Source organism: Myotis brandtii, unplaced genomic scaffold, assembly GCF_000412655.1.
Source record: "Myotis brandtii unplaced genomic scaffold, ASM41265v1 scaffold1167, whole genome shotgun sequence".
NCBI classification, from domain to species: Eukaryota; Metazoa; Chordata; class Mammalia; order Chiroptera; family Vespertilionidae; genus Myotis; species Myotis brandtii.
In genome coordinates, this window is record NW_005354039.1 from 313712 (window position 1) to 331469 (window position 17758).

Genomic DNA, 17758 nt, shown 5'->3' on the forward strand with positions numbered 1-17758 from the left:
CTAGCCTTTGCTTGATAGGCTGCCAAAACAAATGTATCCTATTGATTTGGCAAATGTGTCATGACAAAAATTCCATGTGTAATCCTCAATAATTACATAGATGGTTCAGAAGATTTTGAATTGTAGCCTTATTATCTAACATCCTTAAAGATTTATTAAGCACACTTAAGTGATGTTACATAAATACACATTTCAGAAAAAAACCCTAATAACCACCGCTTTCCCCCAAATGAGGCCATTAAGTCAGGCACCAACAGATAGCAGAAAGAAAAACAGGAATTAATAATCCAACATAAAATGACACTGTCAATTTATTCAGCTTAGTGCCCTAGTTCAATTATTCAATTTCTGCCTTCTTAGGCCTGGTGTGACCAATGCCAGCCCAGGTTTTTAAACCCTATGGTACTTCTAGACAACGTATGTAAATTTACAGTATACAATTTGGATTCACCATGCATGAATACTTTGTGTGTAACATTTAATAAGCTCAATCTACATCCAGAATAATTTACATGAAAGGACAATATTTATTTAAACAGAGCTCAATAGGGTAACCATGGTATCATCAGAGTGCATCCAGAGGAAAATCAGGAGGAGGGGCCAAAAGAGACTCAATCAACGGCACTCCCACACCTTTACTGTTTGATCTACACTGCCAGTAACCACATATGGTGCCGTCTTATGGAAATCTGAAAGAAAAAGAAAAGGCTTTTGTAAAATCAGGTTGAGACAGATAAAATTTTTAATAAGCCACAACACACGCAAGTCCAAGGGCCAGGAATACCCTACTTTTTTCTATACACACCCACACATCCACCCTTGGAAGGTATCAACTAGATTAGGGAAACTAAGACTTACTAATTAAAACCTGTTATTACCAACTCAAAAAAAATACCCAAACCTACCTCCACTACCACCATCCCAAATGAAGCTGAATAAACACTCAAATCTACAAGGATAACCTTATGTATCCATTTACCGAACATATACTATGTTCCAAGCTAAATACTAATGGTTTATATTCAATTCATGTTAAATCCTTGTAAGCATCTTGTGACGTGGATTAGCCCTATTCTGCTGAGGCTCTGCCTTCACCATTAGATCCATCATACCCTAATGTATTATATTTTACTGTATTCACTTTCTTCACTTCTAGATTCAGGTCCAGATGATAGTAAACATGCTTATTAGCCCAGCCAGCGTGGCTCAGTGGTTGAGCGTCGACCTATGAAACAGGAGGTCACAGTTGGAGATTCCTGGTTAGGGCACATGTCTGGGTTGCAGGCTTGATCCCCAGTGGGGGCTTGCAGAAGGCAGCCAATTAATGATTCTCATCACTGATGTTTCCATCTCTATCTCCCTCTCCCTACCTCTCTGAAATCAGTAAAATACACACACACACACACACACACACACACACACACACATTAGAGGCCCAGTGCACGAAATTCGTACATGGGTAGGGTCCCTAGTGGCTGGCAGCTGAGGCCTCCCTTCCCCTGTGCCAGCTGTCAGTGCACATCACAGCAAGCGATCGAACTCCCAGTTGGTAGAACTCCCGAGGAGACACTTTGCATATTAGGCTTTTATATATATAGATATTTTAAAAGATGCTTATTAAACTTAAATAGCATTCCCCGAGTTTCTAGTACATGATAGCTTATAACTGCCAGAAGAAAAGGGCTGAGTAATACTTCCTTTGAGAAATTTAAAACTAGTAGGAGAGAAAAATTACCTATTAGAGTCATCAGTAAGCATCCTCTTCACAATTCTAGTTTCCAGAACCAAAATTGTGCAATGGAGAAAGTAATTTTTGTATTATAAGGTTGACAATGGCAAGAGAGAATTAAGGAAAGGAGAATTTAAAACAAATGATAGGGATTCACTAAGTTTTTAATCTATTCTGCCCTAAAAGCCATGGTCATTTCTTACCTGGAAAAGTCCATATGGTTATTACATAAAACTTGTTACACCTGGCACTCCAAAATCTATCTGCTCAAAAAACCTCATAACTCATACATACCCAAGGAGGTAACAAAGTGTTCATGCGCATTGAGGGTCTTCATGCATCGCTTGTTCTTATAATCCCATACACGTAGGGTTTTGTCATCAGCACAACTCAAAATAAACTTGCCCCCAGAATGGAAGAGAACTCCACGTACCCAGTTATCATGACCCACCTTAAAAACAAAAAGGTATTTGACTTAGTGAAGGGATAAATTACTTAAATGGCACTATGAAAATACTAAGTGATATCTATGAAAACACTAAGTCGTAACTCAAAGCCCACTGAAACTACGTGCGCACACACACATAAAAAAAAGCCAAAAACAGACAAACAGAAAAAAAAAAAGTCTAGGGAATTCTTCTAGAATCTAGATTAAAAAAACAACTGGAAACTAACAAGTAAATGCAATGAGTGATGCTTGGCTGACTCCTAGTGGCAAAATAAAGTTATAAAGAACAATACTGAGATAATTGGAGAAATTATATAGTACATTAATGGTAAATTTCTTGAGTGTGATAATTGTATTGTGGTTAATGATAGAATACCCTTGTTCTTAGGAGACACATGTTGTCATGTCTACAAGTCAAGTAACTCAAATTGTTCAAAAAATGTAGGTAAACACACACACACAGAGAAAAAATGTTAAAAACTGGCGACTGTAGGTGAAGGGTATACAGTCACCCGTATATCTATTCACCCATCCACCTAATCCCCGTTGCAGCATTTCCATTTCTTTCAATTTAGCCTAAGAAATAATTAAAACCAGGCCCAGAGATTTAGTTAACAAAGATGTTCATCAAAACACTGCATGTAATTAATGTACAGTGTATCTAATGACATGAGCAAGTGTCATATACCTTCTAAATTAAGTTTGCTACAAAACAAAAACAAAGTCTGCTACAAAGCAGTATGTACAAGCATAACATTTTTATTTAAAAAACACCACCAAATTCATCTACAGACTAATGTAAGAAAATATCACATGGGGCTATTTAAATATAAACCAAAATTAAATCAATGAACAATTCAGTTCTTCAGTCTCACTAGCCACATTTCATTAGCTCATTGGCTGCATGAGGCTAGTACAGTTACACTATTGGATAGTGCAGATAAAAAAGACAACCAAGATGACATGTCCTTTGCTTTGGTTTACTCTGCTTTTGCCCTTATTTATAAAACTTTATTCTCTTATAGTAAAGCCACCAATCACTAGAGGTAGAAGCCTCAACAAAAGTCAAATCACATTGCGTTGCTTGCACCAAAATAAAGCAGAAAAGATATACCCCTCCCCCACCTTCAACTGAAAAATAGGAGCCAGAAACTTCCAGGGGAATTAATAGTGACCTGTGTTGTTACAGAAGAGGAGTGCACATGCTTTTAATTTTAAATGTGGACCACCTTTTCTAACAGCAATATTATATATCTGAACTTGGCTCAGAACACAACTAGAGGAGAGTTTAAATTTCTAATTAATTCTTGATGATACTTCCATGTGTTTATCATAAACTTCAAAGTATAGTTAGCACCTAAGGAATCTCTAAAACTAACACAGCTATTTTATCAAATTACAAAAACTGCTTCTTGGATTAATGTCCACAGATCCTCTTGGAAATCTCTTAGGCAAACAGGAATGTCCACAATCCTGTACTATCATATATATATATCCTCATACTGAAATCTAGGTATCAATGGGAGAAAAAAGGGGACATATGTAATACTTTCAACAAGAATTACTAAAAAAATAAAAAGAGCCATAAAAAACAACAAAAAACTTAAAAATAGAAAAGGAAAGAAAACAAAGAAGTAGTGAGGTTATTCAAACTTACAAGGGTCATAAGGCACATGCCAGTACTGACATCCCACATCTTAATAGTCTTGTCTCTGGATCCAGATAGCAAGAATGGCCCAGGCTTGCCACTTTTTTTAGTCTATATAAAACATAAAAATTAAGTTTCCCATGCAAGAAGTTACATAAGAACTTTCAATGACTTTTATCTATTAATGATCTATATTTCCAATTTTATAAAAATGATTTTTTAACAAATAAAAATTGGTAAGAAGACTTAAGAACTACCTCCTTAGCAAATTTCCAGTATGTGTACAGTACATCTCCAGGACTTATTCATCTTGTTTTACTGTATCAAAATGGACAAGTTTTGCCCTGGCTGGTGTAACTCAGTTGGTTGGAGCATCATCCTGTGCACCGAAAAGTTGCTAGTTCGACCCCCCACGGGAGGCAATCGAAGGATGTTTCTCTCATATATTAATGTGTTTCTCTCTCTCTCTCTCTCTCTCTCTCACTCTCTCTCTCCTCTTTCTCCTCTAAAATCGGTAAAACATACCCTCAGGTGAGGATTAAAAAAACAGACAAAACAAACCAAACAAAGCACACATCGGTTAACCTACAGAGGCTACATAGGAAGGACCCAAATAATATAAATATTGATGTTTCTCTCTCTTCCTACCTCTTCTCTCTCAAACCAATAAAAATTTAAAAATTTAGTTTCTACAATATCAAGATGATAAACTTAATGTTCAAGACATCTGTAATCAAGAAGGATCTTAAAACTATACAATTTAGCGTTTATATCTAAAGTCCAGATAGAATCAAATTAATGACAAATTGTATGTAACTACCACCAGAGGGCAGTAAAAAGAATTCAAAATGCAACCAGCCAGTCAAAACAGAGATTACAATAGAAGCTCCATTTAGAAATACAATGGAGAAAGGGTGGGGGAGAGGAAAGATTCTCCTCCTTCACTTGTTTGTTTGTGTGGGTTTTTTTTTTAATGTATTTTATTGATTTTTTTACAGAGAGGAAGGGAGAGGGATAGAGAGTTAGAAACATCGATGAGAGAGAATCATCGATCAGCTGCCTCCTGGACACCCCGCACTGGGGATGTGCCCCGCAACCAAGGTACATGCCCTTGACCGGAATCGAACCTGGACCCTTCAGTCCGCAGGCCGATGCTCTATCCACTGAGCCAAACTGGTTTGGGCCCTTCACTTCTTAAAATGTAATTTTTAAAAATCCACAACAGTGCCCTGGTTGGTGAGGCTTAATTGGTTGAGCATCGTCCTGTGCACCCACCGAAAAAGATTGCCAGTTCATTACCTGGTCAGGGCACATACCCAGTTTGCAGGCTATCTGGGTGGAGGTGCTTTTGGAAGGCAACTGATTGATGTTTGTCTCTCACATTTATCTCTCTCTCTAAGGAAAAAATCTGTAATAGCAAAGTCTGATCAAGGGTATCAGAGACCTCCATATGAAATATTCTTCATTTAAACAAATACTTTTTTTAAAAAAATATATTTTATTGATTTTTTACAGAGAGGTAGGGAGAGGGATAGAGAGTTACAAACATCCATGAGAGAGAAACATCGATCAGCTGCCTCCTGCACACCCCCTACTGGGGATGTGCCCGCAACCAAGGTACATGCCCTTGACCGGAATCGAACCTGGGACCCTTGAGTCCACAGGCTGACGCTCTCTCCACTAAACCAAACCGGTTAGGGCTAAACAAATACTTTTTAAAAATGTATTTTTATTGATTTCAAAGAGAAAGGGAGAGGGAGTGAGAAATATTAAACTGCATTCCACCAAAAATTATTTTGTAAATAAAATAATTATGTCCATTAAAAAAGGTGATTTTTCGAAAAGATAACTTTAACCTCTCCATAAGTTTTATTCTGCACTGGTATACTCTTAAAACAATGGCATTTCTAATAATTTGAATAACCACTTTCCCTCTTTAGGAGAACCCCCATCCCCATTAGACAACACAAGTCAGCTGATAGCATTAATAAAAACTGGCTTAAAAAATATAAACATGCCCGGCCACCCTGGCTCAGTGGTTGAGTATTGACCTATTAACCAGGAGGTCATGGTTCGATTCCTGGTCAGGGCATATGTCTGGATTGTAGGCTCAATCCCTAACAGGGGGCATGCAGGAGGCAGCCAATCGATGACTCTCATCACTGATGTTTCCATTTCTCTCTCTCCCTGTCCTTTCCTCTCTGAAATTAATAAAAATATATATTTAAAAAAAATTATATCCTACACAATAAAGATGTAATATGCAAATGGTCATTACGCTGTGAAGTGTAATGACTGACTGTGTAATGACCAGATCACGAATCAGCAGGAGGGTGGGGCAGGGAGCTACAAGCGGGCGGCAGAGAGCTACAGGAGGGGGCAGGGCAGCAAGCTATGGGAGGGGTGGAAGGTACAGGAGGGCAGGGCAGCGGGCAGAGAGCTACTGGAGGACAGCAGCGAGCTGCTGGCGCACAGATTTGTGTGCAGGGCCACTAGTGTGTGTGGTTGTGTGTGTGTGTGTATAAACACCTGCAAGTTGAAAAGAGTAAAAAATGATAAGATTCATAATTCTGGAATACAGATTTTTAAATGCACTAATGGCTCTGAAATTGAGCATCAGAAAAGTTACCTAAGGTTCTGAGCTATCAGCAATAAAATAAAATAATGAAATGACACATAAATCATAGTTACCTCAGATCCTGTTGCTTCAGAGATGGAAGTATATGAGCTTTCTGGAGCCCAGGAAATGCATTCTACCACATGCTCATGTTCTCGAAGCTCAGCCTTGCATTCCTTTGTTGCTACGACCCATACTCGCACAGTCTGGTCATTGGAACAGCTGGCTATCAGAGTGCCATCCTGATTTGGCCGCACCATACGTACCCACTCTCTATGTCCTGTGAAGGTCTTCACACAGTAGCTGTCAAAATAAGTAATAATTTATGTTGTGAATGGTAATCCATTGGGACACTTCCCAGAAGCAATGCAAAACTTACAATGTATACTGGAATGAAGAGAATGACAACAAGTTAGTGAAATCGTATGCAAGTCAACAGAATAAATGTACATTCCTGGTTAATAAAAGATGGGGACAGGCTGGAAAGTCAAACATCAGTTAAAATAAGCTTATGGGAGAATCATTAAGGAGCTAACCAAATCAACAAAATCTAAAAAGTAAAATATAGAGAGAAAATCTTTTCAAAATTAAACACACACAATAAACCTAACAAAAATATTTCTAGCCATGTTGGGGGAAAAGCATGCTCTACTAATCTGGGTAAAACCAGTAGGTTAAGGTTCTATTTTAACAATCATGTAATTCTAAGCACAACCAAATTAAACCTAATAGGGGCATACCTGTATAAATGTTATCTACATTTTATTTCAACCCACAGAGAGATAACCTAAAAGAAGACCACAGAGAAAATAAGCCATTACATAGAAGATGGCTTTGAAGGACATAGATTTTCTTTTATAATTTCTCTGTTCTTTGGAGGAAGATACATTTAGATACCAAAACTTAGTTTTAAAGTACATAATAAAATTGCCATGATGATCATTATGGGTAAAAGCTAAAATTATTGGAACATTCAGAATACAATTTTGTTTAATATCTCTTTACCAGATATTCAACTAAATCTACTTACCCAGTTTGCACTTCCCACATTTTTATAGTTTTATCTCTTGAAGCAGACACTATATGATCTCCATTGGGCATGATGGCTACTGAAGAAACATTGTGGTCATGGCCTAAAACACATAACACAGCAACATTATTAAATAATATGCCACCAAGAGCAATTAAACCTGTTTACCACAAGATTTCACCATGGGATTTTAAATAACACAGCAACTTTAAATACACTGGGCTTTATTATAAATTTGATTAAAAACTTGGATTTACACAAAAAAGGAACTAGTACCAATAAAATAATCCACAATAAATAGCCAACTCAATTTATGATTAAATTTCAAACTGTACAACTGTTTTAAAACCATAAGGTGTCAGTATCATCAGTATTTGAATATATAAGTGTGGGGCAAAAGAAGGTTTATAGCTGTGAGTATGCAAAACACAGTTTATTCTTGTATTATTCTTTATTAATATTGTATTATATCTTTTTATTGTTATTTCATATCCTTACTTATGATTTATCTTTTAGGTAATGATGGCTGGTAATTGAACTTACTTTTGCCCACCCCTGTATTAATACACTGAATGTTTATGTATGAACACTAGAAAAACATACAAATATTTCCACTGTTCATATTCTACGATATAAAATAGAAATAAAGCTAAAAAGACTAGGTAAGAAAAATGGGGAAATAATTCTATATTTAAAATAGTGGTTGAAATTATCTTTTGTTGATATTCATGGTGGTAAAAATGCATTATTCCATATACATTATTCACAATCCTAACTAATCAGTTATCCTTGAAGGAAAGAGCCCCAGGGAGTCCGCAGATTTTATGAAAGGATTCAACAGAATTCCTCTACTTGGTAAGCCTTGAATGCATTTAATTAGGGAAGAAAACACACTCTTCAAATTACACTCTCTATGTAATCATGTAGCTTACTCAAGTGCCAGCATCTCTGAATAATATATTTAGAAAAATATTTTATTACTAACACAGTATGTATTCCTTATATAAAATCCAAACATTTAAATTTCATCATGTTTAAAGAAACAAGTCTGGTTGGTGTCGCTCAGTGTTTGAGTTTCAACTCACAGACTAAGAGGTCACTGGTTCGATTCCTGGTCAGGGAACATGCCTGGGTTGTGGGCTCAAGATCCCCAGAGGGGCGTGCAGCAGGCAGCCGATTAGTGTTTCCATCTCTCTATCCCTCTCCCTTCCTCCCTTTCTAAAATCAATAAAAACATATTTTAAACTAAACAAATAAATAATAATAAAAAAACCACAAAGAAACAAAAGCCCTTATTTACTGAGCACCTTCTGTATGCCAGGTATTAAACCAAGATAATCAAGAACAGGAACCTGTTTCACTGTGCTTTCCTACACCGTGCTTCACAGATACTGCGTTTTCATCAACATCAAAGAAAGATCCTTCACCAGCAAATAAATAAATAAATAAATCACGATGCACTGAAAGCTCAGATTGATGAGCAGCACTTTTTAGCAATACGTTTTTTAAAATTAAGGTATGTACATTGAGTTTTTAAAAATACAGACTACTACTAATACACTTGATAGAACTGTGTAGTATAAACACAACTTCTACTATATGCCCTGAAACCAAAATATTCATGACTCACTGTATTGTGATATTTGCTTTATTGTGGTGGTCTGGAATTAAACCCACAGTATCTCCAAGGTATGCCTATGTGGTCTCATTTTATCCTCACGACAAGCCTATAATTTAGGTATTATTACCTCTATCTTGCAGATGAAAGAGGTTAAAACTTCCTAATGCCATAAGTAAACAAGTAGGGAATTTAAACCCAGATATCTGGTTCCAAAGCTCTTTCCACAAAGCTAAACTGACTCAGAGAACAGTCTCCATGACAAAACCCAGACAACAACCTAACAATAAGACTATAGTATATGTATATTAAAAAGTGAGCAAGGGAATCTGGATTACAGCTTTTACTATACCCACTCTCTCTCAACTTCAGTTTCCCAATTGAGAAAAATGATTTAAAAAAGACAAATAAAAACATCCTACTAACAACTTCATTTTCTCAAAAACAGATAGATGTCCTAGGAGTTTTTCTCATTAAAAAATATTTGTGAAAACAATTTTCATACTTTATATGAAATACTTATTTCACTAAGAGATACTTAAAGCATCATAACAAAAACAACTCTCAACTATGGCTTATCCATGGACTATCTACATCATATAGTCCTTCAACAACACAGACAACTAAGAATTGAATGAAGGGAACCTGCACACGGATAGAAAACAATATTCTTGCCCTAACCGGTTTGGCTCAGTGGATAGAGCGTCGGCCTGCGGACTCAAGGGTCCCGGGTTCGATTTCGGTCAAGGGCATATACCTTGGTTGCTGGCCACATCCCCAGTAGGGGGTGTGCAGGAGGCAGCTGATTGATGTTTCTCTCTCATCGATGTTTCTAACCCTCTATCCCTCTCCCTTCTCTGTAAAAAATCAATAAAATATATTAAAAAAAAAAAAAAAAGAAAAGAAAACAATATTCTTACTTCTGGAATGCCATGTGAGAAATCAGTATCAAATACCACCCTCTATTCCTTACCGTGCATGGTTCTGATGCATTCAAAGCCCTGAAAATCCCATAGTTTAATGGTCATATCTGCAGAACAGGAAGCCAGAAGCTTGCCACTGTGGTCAAATGAAATATCCTGTACAGAGTCTGTATGCCCCTTAAGAGTTCGTTCAAAATCTCCAGTCTCATAATCCCACACCTGTCACATGAACAAAAAACTGGTTAATATCAACCCATCACTTTGTTTCACATTTGCACTCAGCAGGCTAGTCTGGCACCTTACTAATTAACTGAGAAAGTGACAAAGGGTCACTGTCTCAGAAATTAGCACATCATCAGTATAAATTGGTCTTTCCTCTAATAGAGAAAATTGATGGTGCAATTTTTAAAATGGACCTCTAGTACCACATTATCTACCATGCACCTAATTATGCTAGTGATTAAGTATATAAAGCCACAAGACAAAGTCCCTTCCCAATCTGACAGTAGGCAACAGATATGTTAATAAGTAAATTTTAGTACAAAGAGTTTCAGGGGGCTGTGATAGGCATTTATATGTAGAATGAAAGTAACAATGAAGGAGTACTCAATTGTACTAGATAAGTGGAATTCAGATATCTAAGAGGCCAAGAAAAGACTTCACATGATGTAACTGTCCATGAAAAGCAGATTAACAAAAGAATGTCATTCTGATGTAAAAAAGTCACAGTCACATATTTTAAAGATAACTTTTCTAAGATAAAGAAATAATGAGCTATCAAGAATAAATATTAGAAACGCATCTCAAGAATATACTAAACTTTCATTCTGGTGGCCAAATGCAAGTGTGAAGTTAATCTTTCACCAATACCAATTATACTGCTCTAAAGTCAAATGATTAATTCCATTTTTCCCATAATAATTTCAAATTTATCTGTGGTAGGGTATATACCAACCAATTTAGAGAAATGAAACAATATAAATATCCAACATTGGTGAATGGCTAAGATATAAAATTTGCAACTATAATGAATTTATGACATGCATACAATGTTACATTAAAAAAAATTACACATGATTATATAAAAAAGAACCTAAGAAAAACTATCTTTGAAAAATATTTAACAGAAAGCTTCTGTACCCTTCCCAATATAAACAAAATTTTTTCTATGTAAATGTTTAAGTACTCCTACATGTGTTTAATTTTGTGTAACTTTGTTAAACTTATCCTTAATTGTGGTTTCTTGATGATACTATAAGTTGCATTTTTAAATTTCAAATTTCAATTATTCATTGCTAGTTTATAGAAATGCAGTTACATTTTGTATATCAACTGTGTATTCTGTTAGTCTATTAAATTCAGTCATAGTTCTAGTGGCTTTTTTGTACGCTCTTTGGGATTTTCTACATAGATCGTGCCTGCAAATGAAGTGTTTTATTTCTTTCAAATCTGTATGCCTTTTATTTCTTCTTCTTCCTTACTGCACTGGCTAGGCACTCCAGTATAAAAGTGTATACAAGTGGTTGAGACTGGACATCCTGCCTGGCCTGGGTTTCTGATCTCAGAGGAAAGCATTCAGTTTCCACCAGTAAGTATTAGGACCACTGTAGGTTTTATCAGATACCTTTACCTTTTATCAGGTTACCTCTCCTTCTAGCTTGTTCAGTTTTTCTCATGAATGGATATTGGAATTTTTCAAATGCTTTTTCTGAATCTATTTTTTTAAATGTTTTCACTGATTTCAGAGAGAGGAAGAGAGAGAAACATCAGTGAGAGAGGTATTTGTTCGGCTGCCTCCTGCCCCCTACTGGGGATAGAGCCCGTAACCCGGGCATGGGCCTTGACTGAGAATCGAACCTGTGACCTCCTCCTGGTGTACGGGACGAGGCTCAACCAACTGAGTGACACCAGCTGGGCTATTTTTGTGGTTGTTGTATCACATTGATTCATTTTCAGATGTGGAACCATTTCTTGCATACTGGGTGCACATACTTGGTGATAATTATCCTTTCAATGAATTGCTGGATTCAATTTGTTTATAATATGTAAGGGAGTTTACATCTGTGTTCATACAGTATTGGTCTATAGTTTGTTTTTTGTAATACCTTTGTCTTATTTTGTTATCTAAGTGTTTAATTTTGACACCAAGAGTTCAGAGGAATACAAGGTGTGATCTTTTTTTCTTTTTTCTTTTTTTTAGAGAGAGTGGGAGGGGGAGAGACAGAGACAGAAACATTGATGTGAGAGGGACACATCAATTGGTTGCCTCTCGCATGCACTCCAACCAGAGCTGGGGATTGAGCCTGCAACTGAGGTATGTGCCCTTGACTGGAATCAAACCCGGGACCCTTCGGGCCATGGGCCGATACTCTATCCACTGAGCCAAACCAGCTAAAGCAAGGTGTGATCTTGGAAGTTCATTCCAATTTCAGTTAATTTTCTTTCCATGTATTCATTAAATAACAATAAAACATTTTCTCTAAAATAAATATAGCCAGAAAACAAACTCTGTGTTTCTTCATAAATGGTGAGCAAACGGCATTTCAGTTAGTTTATAAATGTCAACAATAAGAACTGTTTACTTTATATTTACCTTTTGTATGATCTATAAGAATAAAAGCATAATATGCTAATTAAACCGGACAACCTTCCGGACGAAGCCGGGGCTGCGAGAGAAACCCGAGTCCCGGGTGCCAGAGGGAAGCTGGTGCCGAGAGCTGGGGGAAGAAAGGCCTACACTTGCACAAATTTCATGCATTGGGCCTCTAGTTGTAAAATAATGCTCATGATAAAAAACAAACAAACTATAATGTACTTGAAATAAAAGAAATTTAAAATAGCCCTTATCCTAACAATGGCATGGTTTTTTCCCCATTTTTTTCTATGCCCTTTAAGTATAGTGACTATGTATACTTCATTACTCAATTTTTCCCTTTACTTCTTATGAGTTTTTCCATGTTGTTAAAAACTTATAGCATTCTTGCCCTGGCTGGGTAGCTCAGTTGGTTAGAGCATCATCCCAATATGACATTTATGGGTTCAATCTCCAGTCAGGGCACATACAAGAAGCAACCAATGAATAAATAAATAAGTGGAAAAACAAACTGATGTTTCTCTCTCGCTCTCTCTTTTTCTAAAACAGAAAACAGCATTCTTAAAACAATAACAACAAAAAACCTTAGCATTCTTTAAAAAAAAATTCCTATGGTTGGCTAAAATTTTTTTTTCTTATAGGAAACATATAAGTGAAAATCTTTGAATATTGAAAAGTATCTGTCCTCATTTTGCAATACTTAGGTCACACAATAATGGGAAAAAGAAAATTGGGTCAAAAAGTATAAACTTTCTAAGCTCTTCATATATTCTGCTAAATTGTTTTCCCATTAGATTATATCAAAATAATGAGAGTGCCTGCTTCATCAAATTCTTACAACCACTGGGAATTCTCATTTTAAAAAGCGAAATAGCTTGACAGATTTTATACATATTATAATTTTAATTTGCATTTCTTCTATTAGTACTGAGGCCAAATTAGCTATTTTTCTTCCTCTACGAATTACCTCTTCATGTCCTACAGTCCATTTTTAGAGATATTTCTGTTTTTCATATTGGTTGAACTGTTTATATATTAAAGTTGGCAACCCTTAATCTGCTTTATTAGTTTAATGTATTTTGTTGTGTTGCTGTTCATGTTTTAAAACATTTAAGAATTAGTTCTAAATGACAACCAGAAATATTTAAAAAATTTAAATGGTGCAATTAAAAATACTGTTATGAAGCTCCTGGCTGGGTAGCTCAGTTGGTTGGAGCATCTTCCTGTGCACCAAAAAAAGTTGTAGGTTTGATTTCCAGTCAGTGCACATACCTAGATTGAAGGTTCAATCCCTAGTCAGGGTGTATACGGAAGGCAACTGATCCATGTTTCTCTCTCACATAGATCTCTCTCCTCCCCCTTCCTCTCTCTCTAAAATCAATAAACATATCCTGAGGTGAGAATTAAAATGAACTAATTTAAAACAAAAATACTATCATAAACTATTCCAAATATCTATCCTCTAAGTTTTTCTAAATTATTATAGTTCAAATGTTGATAATGTAATTGAGTGGTTCTAAAAGGAAATTCCTGACATTAATAAATGAACACAAACTTGCTGTATTTACCAGATACACAAGAGAAATTATTTAATATAATTTTAATTTTGTTATTGATAACTGTAACATTAGCTACAGCTTTTTGAGCCCTTACCATCTATCTACTTAAGTTTGCCAGGCACTATACTACATACATTATGTATATATTATTTTAAGCAATAGAATCTTATGACATATTTTTAATCCCCCTTCCCAACAAACGAGATAACTGAGCCTTAAACATAATCCCTTTGCCCAACATAGTCACAAGAATGGTTGCCTCTTGCATGCGCTCTATGTGCTCTTTGTGTTTTCCTTTGAGTTTTTTGGAAAGTAGTTCTATCACAACCAGCACACTTAGAAATCACCTAACTTTAACACAACTGAAGAAAGAAAATATATAGAAGGAGAGTAAATTTTTTGTTTTCATTCCACAAATTACCAAAGGAAGTAATTTATGAGAAAAAAGCTTTATGTATAAAAATAAACAGAACATTATTTATGACAGTAGATGACTAAAAATAACTTAAAATCCAAAGGAAGATCTGTTAATGGTGCTGAAACATTGCTGACATGAAGTACTTCTTTAGTATCTGACCACCACTGTGGCAAGCAGTTTCTCCGTAATAACGCATTTAATCCTCCCTAAAGCCCTGAGATAGTTATTATCTTCACTTCACAGATGAGGAAAGGTAAGCACAAAAAGTTTATTTGCCCATGATCACGTTAATAATTAAATGGCTGGGTCAGTACTTGAACCTACAACCTGGGCTCTGGACCATTACTACCCTATAATGCCTCCATATACAAATAAAACAATCAGTTTTAAATCATTAAAAATCATCATTCATTAGAAACAAAGAAAGGTGTTTCTAAAATGTTTAATCAAAAAAGGAAATAAAACTAAACACAAATGCTTGCTATTAATGAAACAAACATTTGTGCACATTAAATAAAGACTAAATGGAAGGGAAGTTAAGTAGCTGCTGAGATATACAGTTTGATTACAGATATAAATTTAAAAACTTCTATTTATAGTATTTTGTTCATGGAGTAAATGATGTTTGTTGGTTCTCCATTTTCTTTTTCTTTTTTATTGATTTCAGAGAGGAAAGGAGGCAGAGAGAGATAGAAATATCAATGATGAGAGAATCATCAGCTGCCTCCTGCTTGCCCCTAACTGGGACTTGAGCCCGCAACCCAGGCATGTGCCCTGACGGGGAATCGAACAGTGACCTCCTAGTTCTTAAGTCGATGCTCAACCACACCAACCAGGCAGGTTCTCCATTTTTATAATCAAAGCATAGAAAACTTATTCAGTTATAAAACAGATATAAATGACATAAACCTTGGCAATCTAAAAATAACAGGACTTATATAAAATTATCTGGTAAGTAAAGGGAAACAAATAAGTATGTACCATTTGTAATATTTTCAAGTTGACTCCACAGATGTATTTTAAGATGGCATATTTACAGTTTTGTTTATGCTTTTCAACTACCACTGCAAAATTAATAGTAAATACTGAACACCGGTTGGGTTTTCCAATGGTTAGAGCATTACCTCGAGGACCAAAGGGTCCAGATTCGATTCCTGGTCAAGGGCATGTACCTGGGTTGCAGGCCTGATCCTGGGTCGGGGCTTGTGCAGGAAGCAACCAATCAATGTGTCTCTCTCACATCGATGTTGCTCTTTCTCTCCCGCATCCCTCCTTTCTACTCTCAAAAAAATCAATGGAAAAAATATCCTGGGGTGAGGATCAACAACAATAACAACAAAAAAGACTGGGTTCAATCTATTAAAAAAGGTTTACTTTTACCCCTATGCCTCATGATAGCAGTGCAGTTTTTTAGTACACATAAGGGAGACTATCATTAAGTCAATCATTTACATACACATCTACATACATCTGAAAAATAGCAATATATTAAGGTTTTAGGTATGTAATCATCTCAGCCTACAGAAGTACATGATGCACATGTGAATTTAAGACTCTCTTCCAATGACTCTGCAGCCTGCCCCATGGATGGCCAGCCTAAAGGATAAAAGGAAGCCACTGATTTAGAAACTAAAGAAACCACATAAGAAAAACATAAAATAATGCTTAATATGAAGAACAAGTTAAGTATAAGTCACAGTTAACTGTTTCTTGCATTTTATGTTAGACTGCGGCTGTGTGATATATACACTCTTAAACCACATTCTCCTAAACCTCTCCAAATGAAACTTAAACTGAAATAAGCCTTAAAACAGAGAAACCTACCTAAACCTTTTAACTGTATTTTACTTGTCTTTTTGCAGGTGGTTTATACAACTGCCATTGTCTGGATTAAAGGGAATTACAAAAACAACCTTTTCTCTGATTAAAAGATAAAATATTAAAATGTATTATGATTATTGTGGGGGGGGGGTGAAAGAAATACATAACTTATAAAGTGATAAGCACCTACATTCCTACACCCATGGAGAGAATTACTATTTAGTTTGGCATCAAAGCCAATATTAAACATATCAAGAAAAGTCTAATTTAAATAAATTCTCTATTGAATTTTTTTTTTTTTTTTTTTGCAGAACATATTCATCTGCTGAATTACTAGTGTTGTAATCCTGTATTTTCATCTATTACCTCTGCTTAAAAGTAAGGTACACACTTTCCCTCTTTCTAGGTCCTCATTTTCAGGATGTTTTTATTTCTTTCACCCAATTAAATTTAAATCTGATTTTAACAATTACCCTATTGCAAATCTTTCATTTTTAAAAATTACCTTAATTGTAGCATCCTCTGAAGCAGAGACCATAACACTGAACACAGGGTGGAAAATGACTCTAGTGACTGGACTCCTATGACCACTCAATGCATATTTTTCTGGTGGACGGGGAATCCATTCTTTTGGGTCTCGTTTCTGACCAAGAGGCCCACCTGATGTAAATTCTTCTTTTGCTTCATTTAGTTTTGATTCTAATTCCATAACCTTGAAAATGAACACATAGTTATATATACAGATAGACTCCAATTTTATTTGATATTTTAAAAAACTGCTTTTATTTTGTGTCTATATATGCAGAATACTTTAAAATTTTTCATTAATTTACAAAGCATTCATCATTTATTAAAAATTATCTTCATTATCTACCATCAAAATTTTAGTGATATAAAAACCAAAAATTAAGAAAAATTCAGTATAAATTTGTCTTAACTACTTAACTCAAATAAAAATTTCAATTTATATCTACTAGAGGAAGAGCAGTGCACCTGTGTTGGTCTCTCTATGTCTGTTACTCTTAATAAACTCTTCCCAAACCAAGTTTACATTATACATGCTAGTAATATTTATAATAAAAGCCAACATTTATTTAATATCTATGTTTTAGATACTTTTCTAAGAGATTTTGATGCATTAATTCATTTTACAACAATTTATTTATTCATTCTAGTTTTGCCTACTAAAAATATAAATTTTAGGACCAGGATATTATTTATTGCCTTCACTTTACACATAAAAATAAAAGCTCAAAGCGTAACCAATAGACACAGACGGTAGGGGGGGGAGGGCATGTGCTGGGGGATGGGAGCGGCTGGGGAGAGGTAAATGGGGGAGGAAAGGAGACTCATA

At 35.6% G+C, this 17758-nt stretch overlaps 1 protein-coding gene across 2 annotated transcripts in view; it reads right to left on the reverse strand.

Moving 5' to 3' along the window:
• Positions 1–286: 286 nt before the first annotated feature.
• PAFAH1B1 (platelet-activating factor acetylhydrolase 1b, regulatory subunit 1 (45kDa)) overlaps positions 287–17758 on the reverse strand; it is a 41824-nt gene continuing 24352 nt past the window's right edge. For both annotated transcript variants that reach the window (XM_005858296.2, XM_014529277.1), the window contains exons 5-11: positions 16910–17116; positions 10064–10232; positions 7473–7575; positions 6517–6745; positions 3835–3936; positions 2024–2180; positions 287–689 (exon numbers count right to left, since the gene is read on the reverse strand). In XM_005858296.2, the coding sequence (XP_005858358.1) occupies positions 616–689; positions 2024–2180; positions 3835–3936; positions 6517–6745; positions 7473–7575; positions 10064–10232; positions 16910–17116 (1041 nt within the window). In that variant the 3' untranslated portion in view covers positions 287–615. The remainder of the gene's footprint in view (positions 690–2023; positions 2181–3834; positions 3937–6516; positions 6746–7472; positions 7576–10063; positions 10233–16909; positions 17117–17758) is intronic.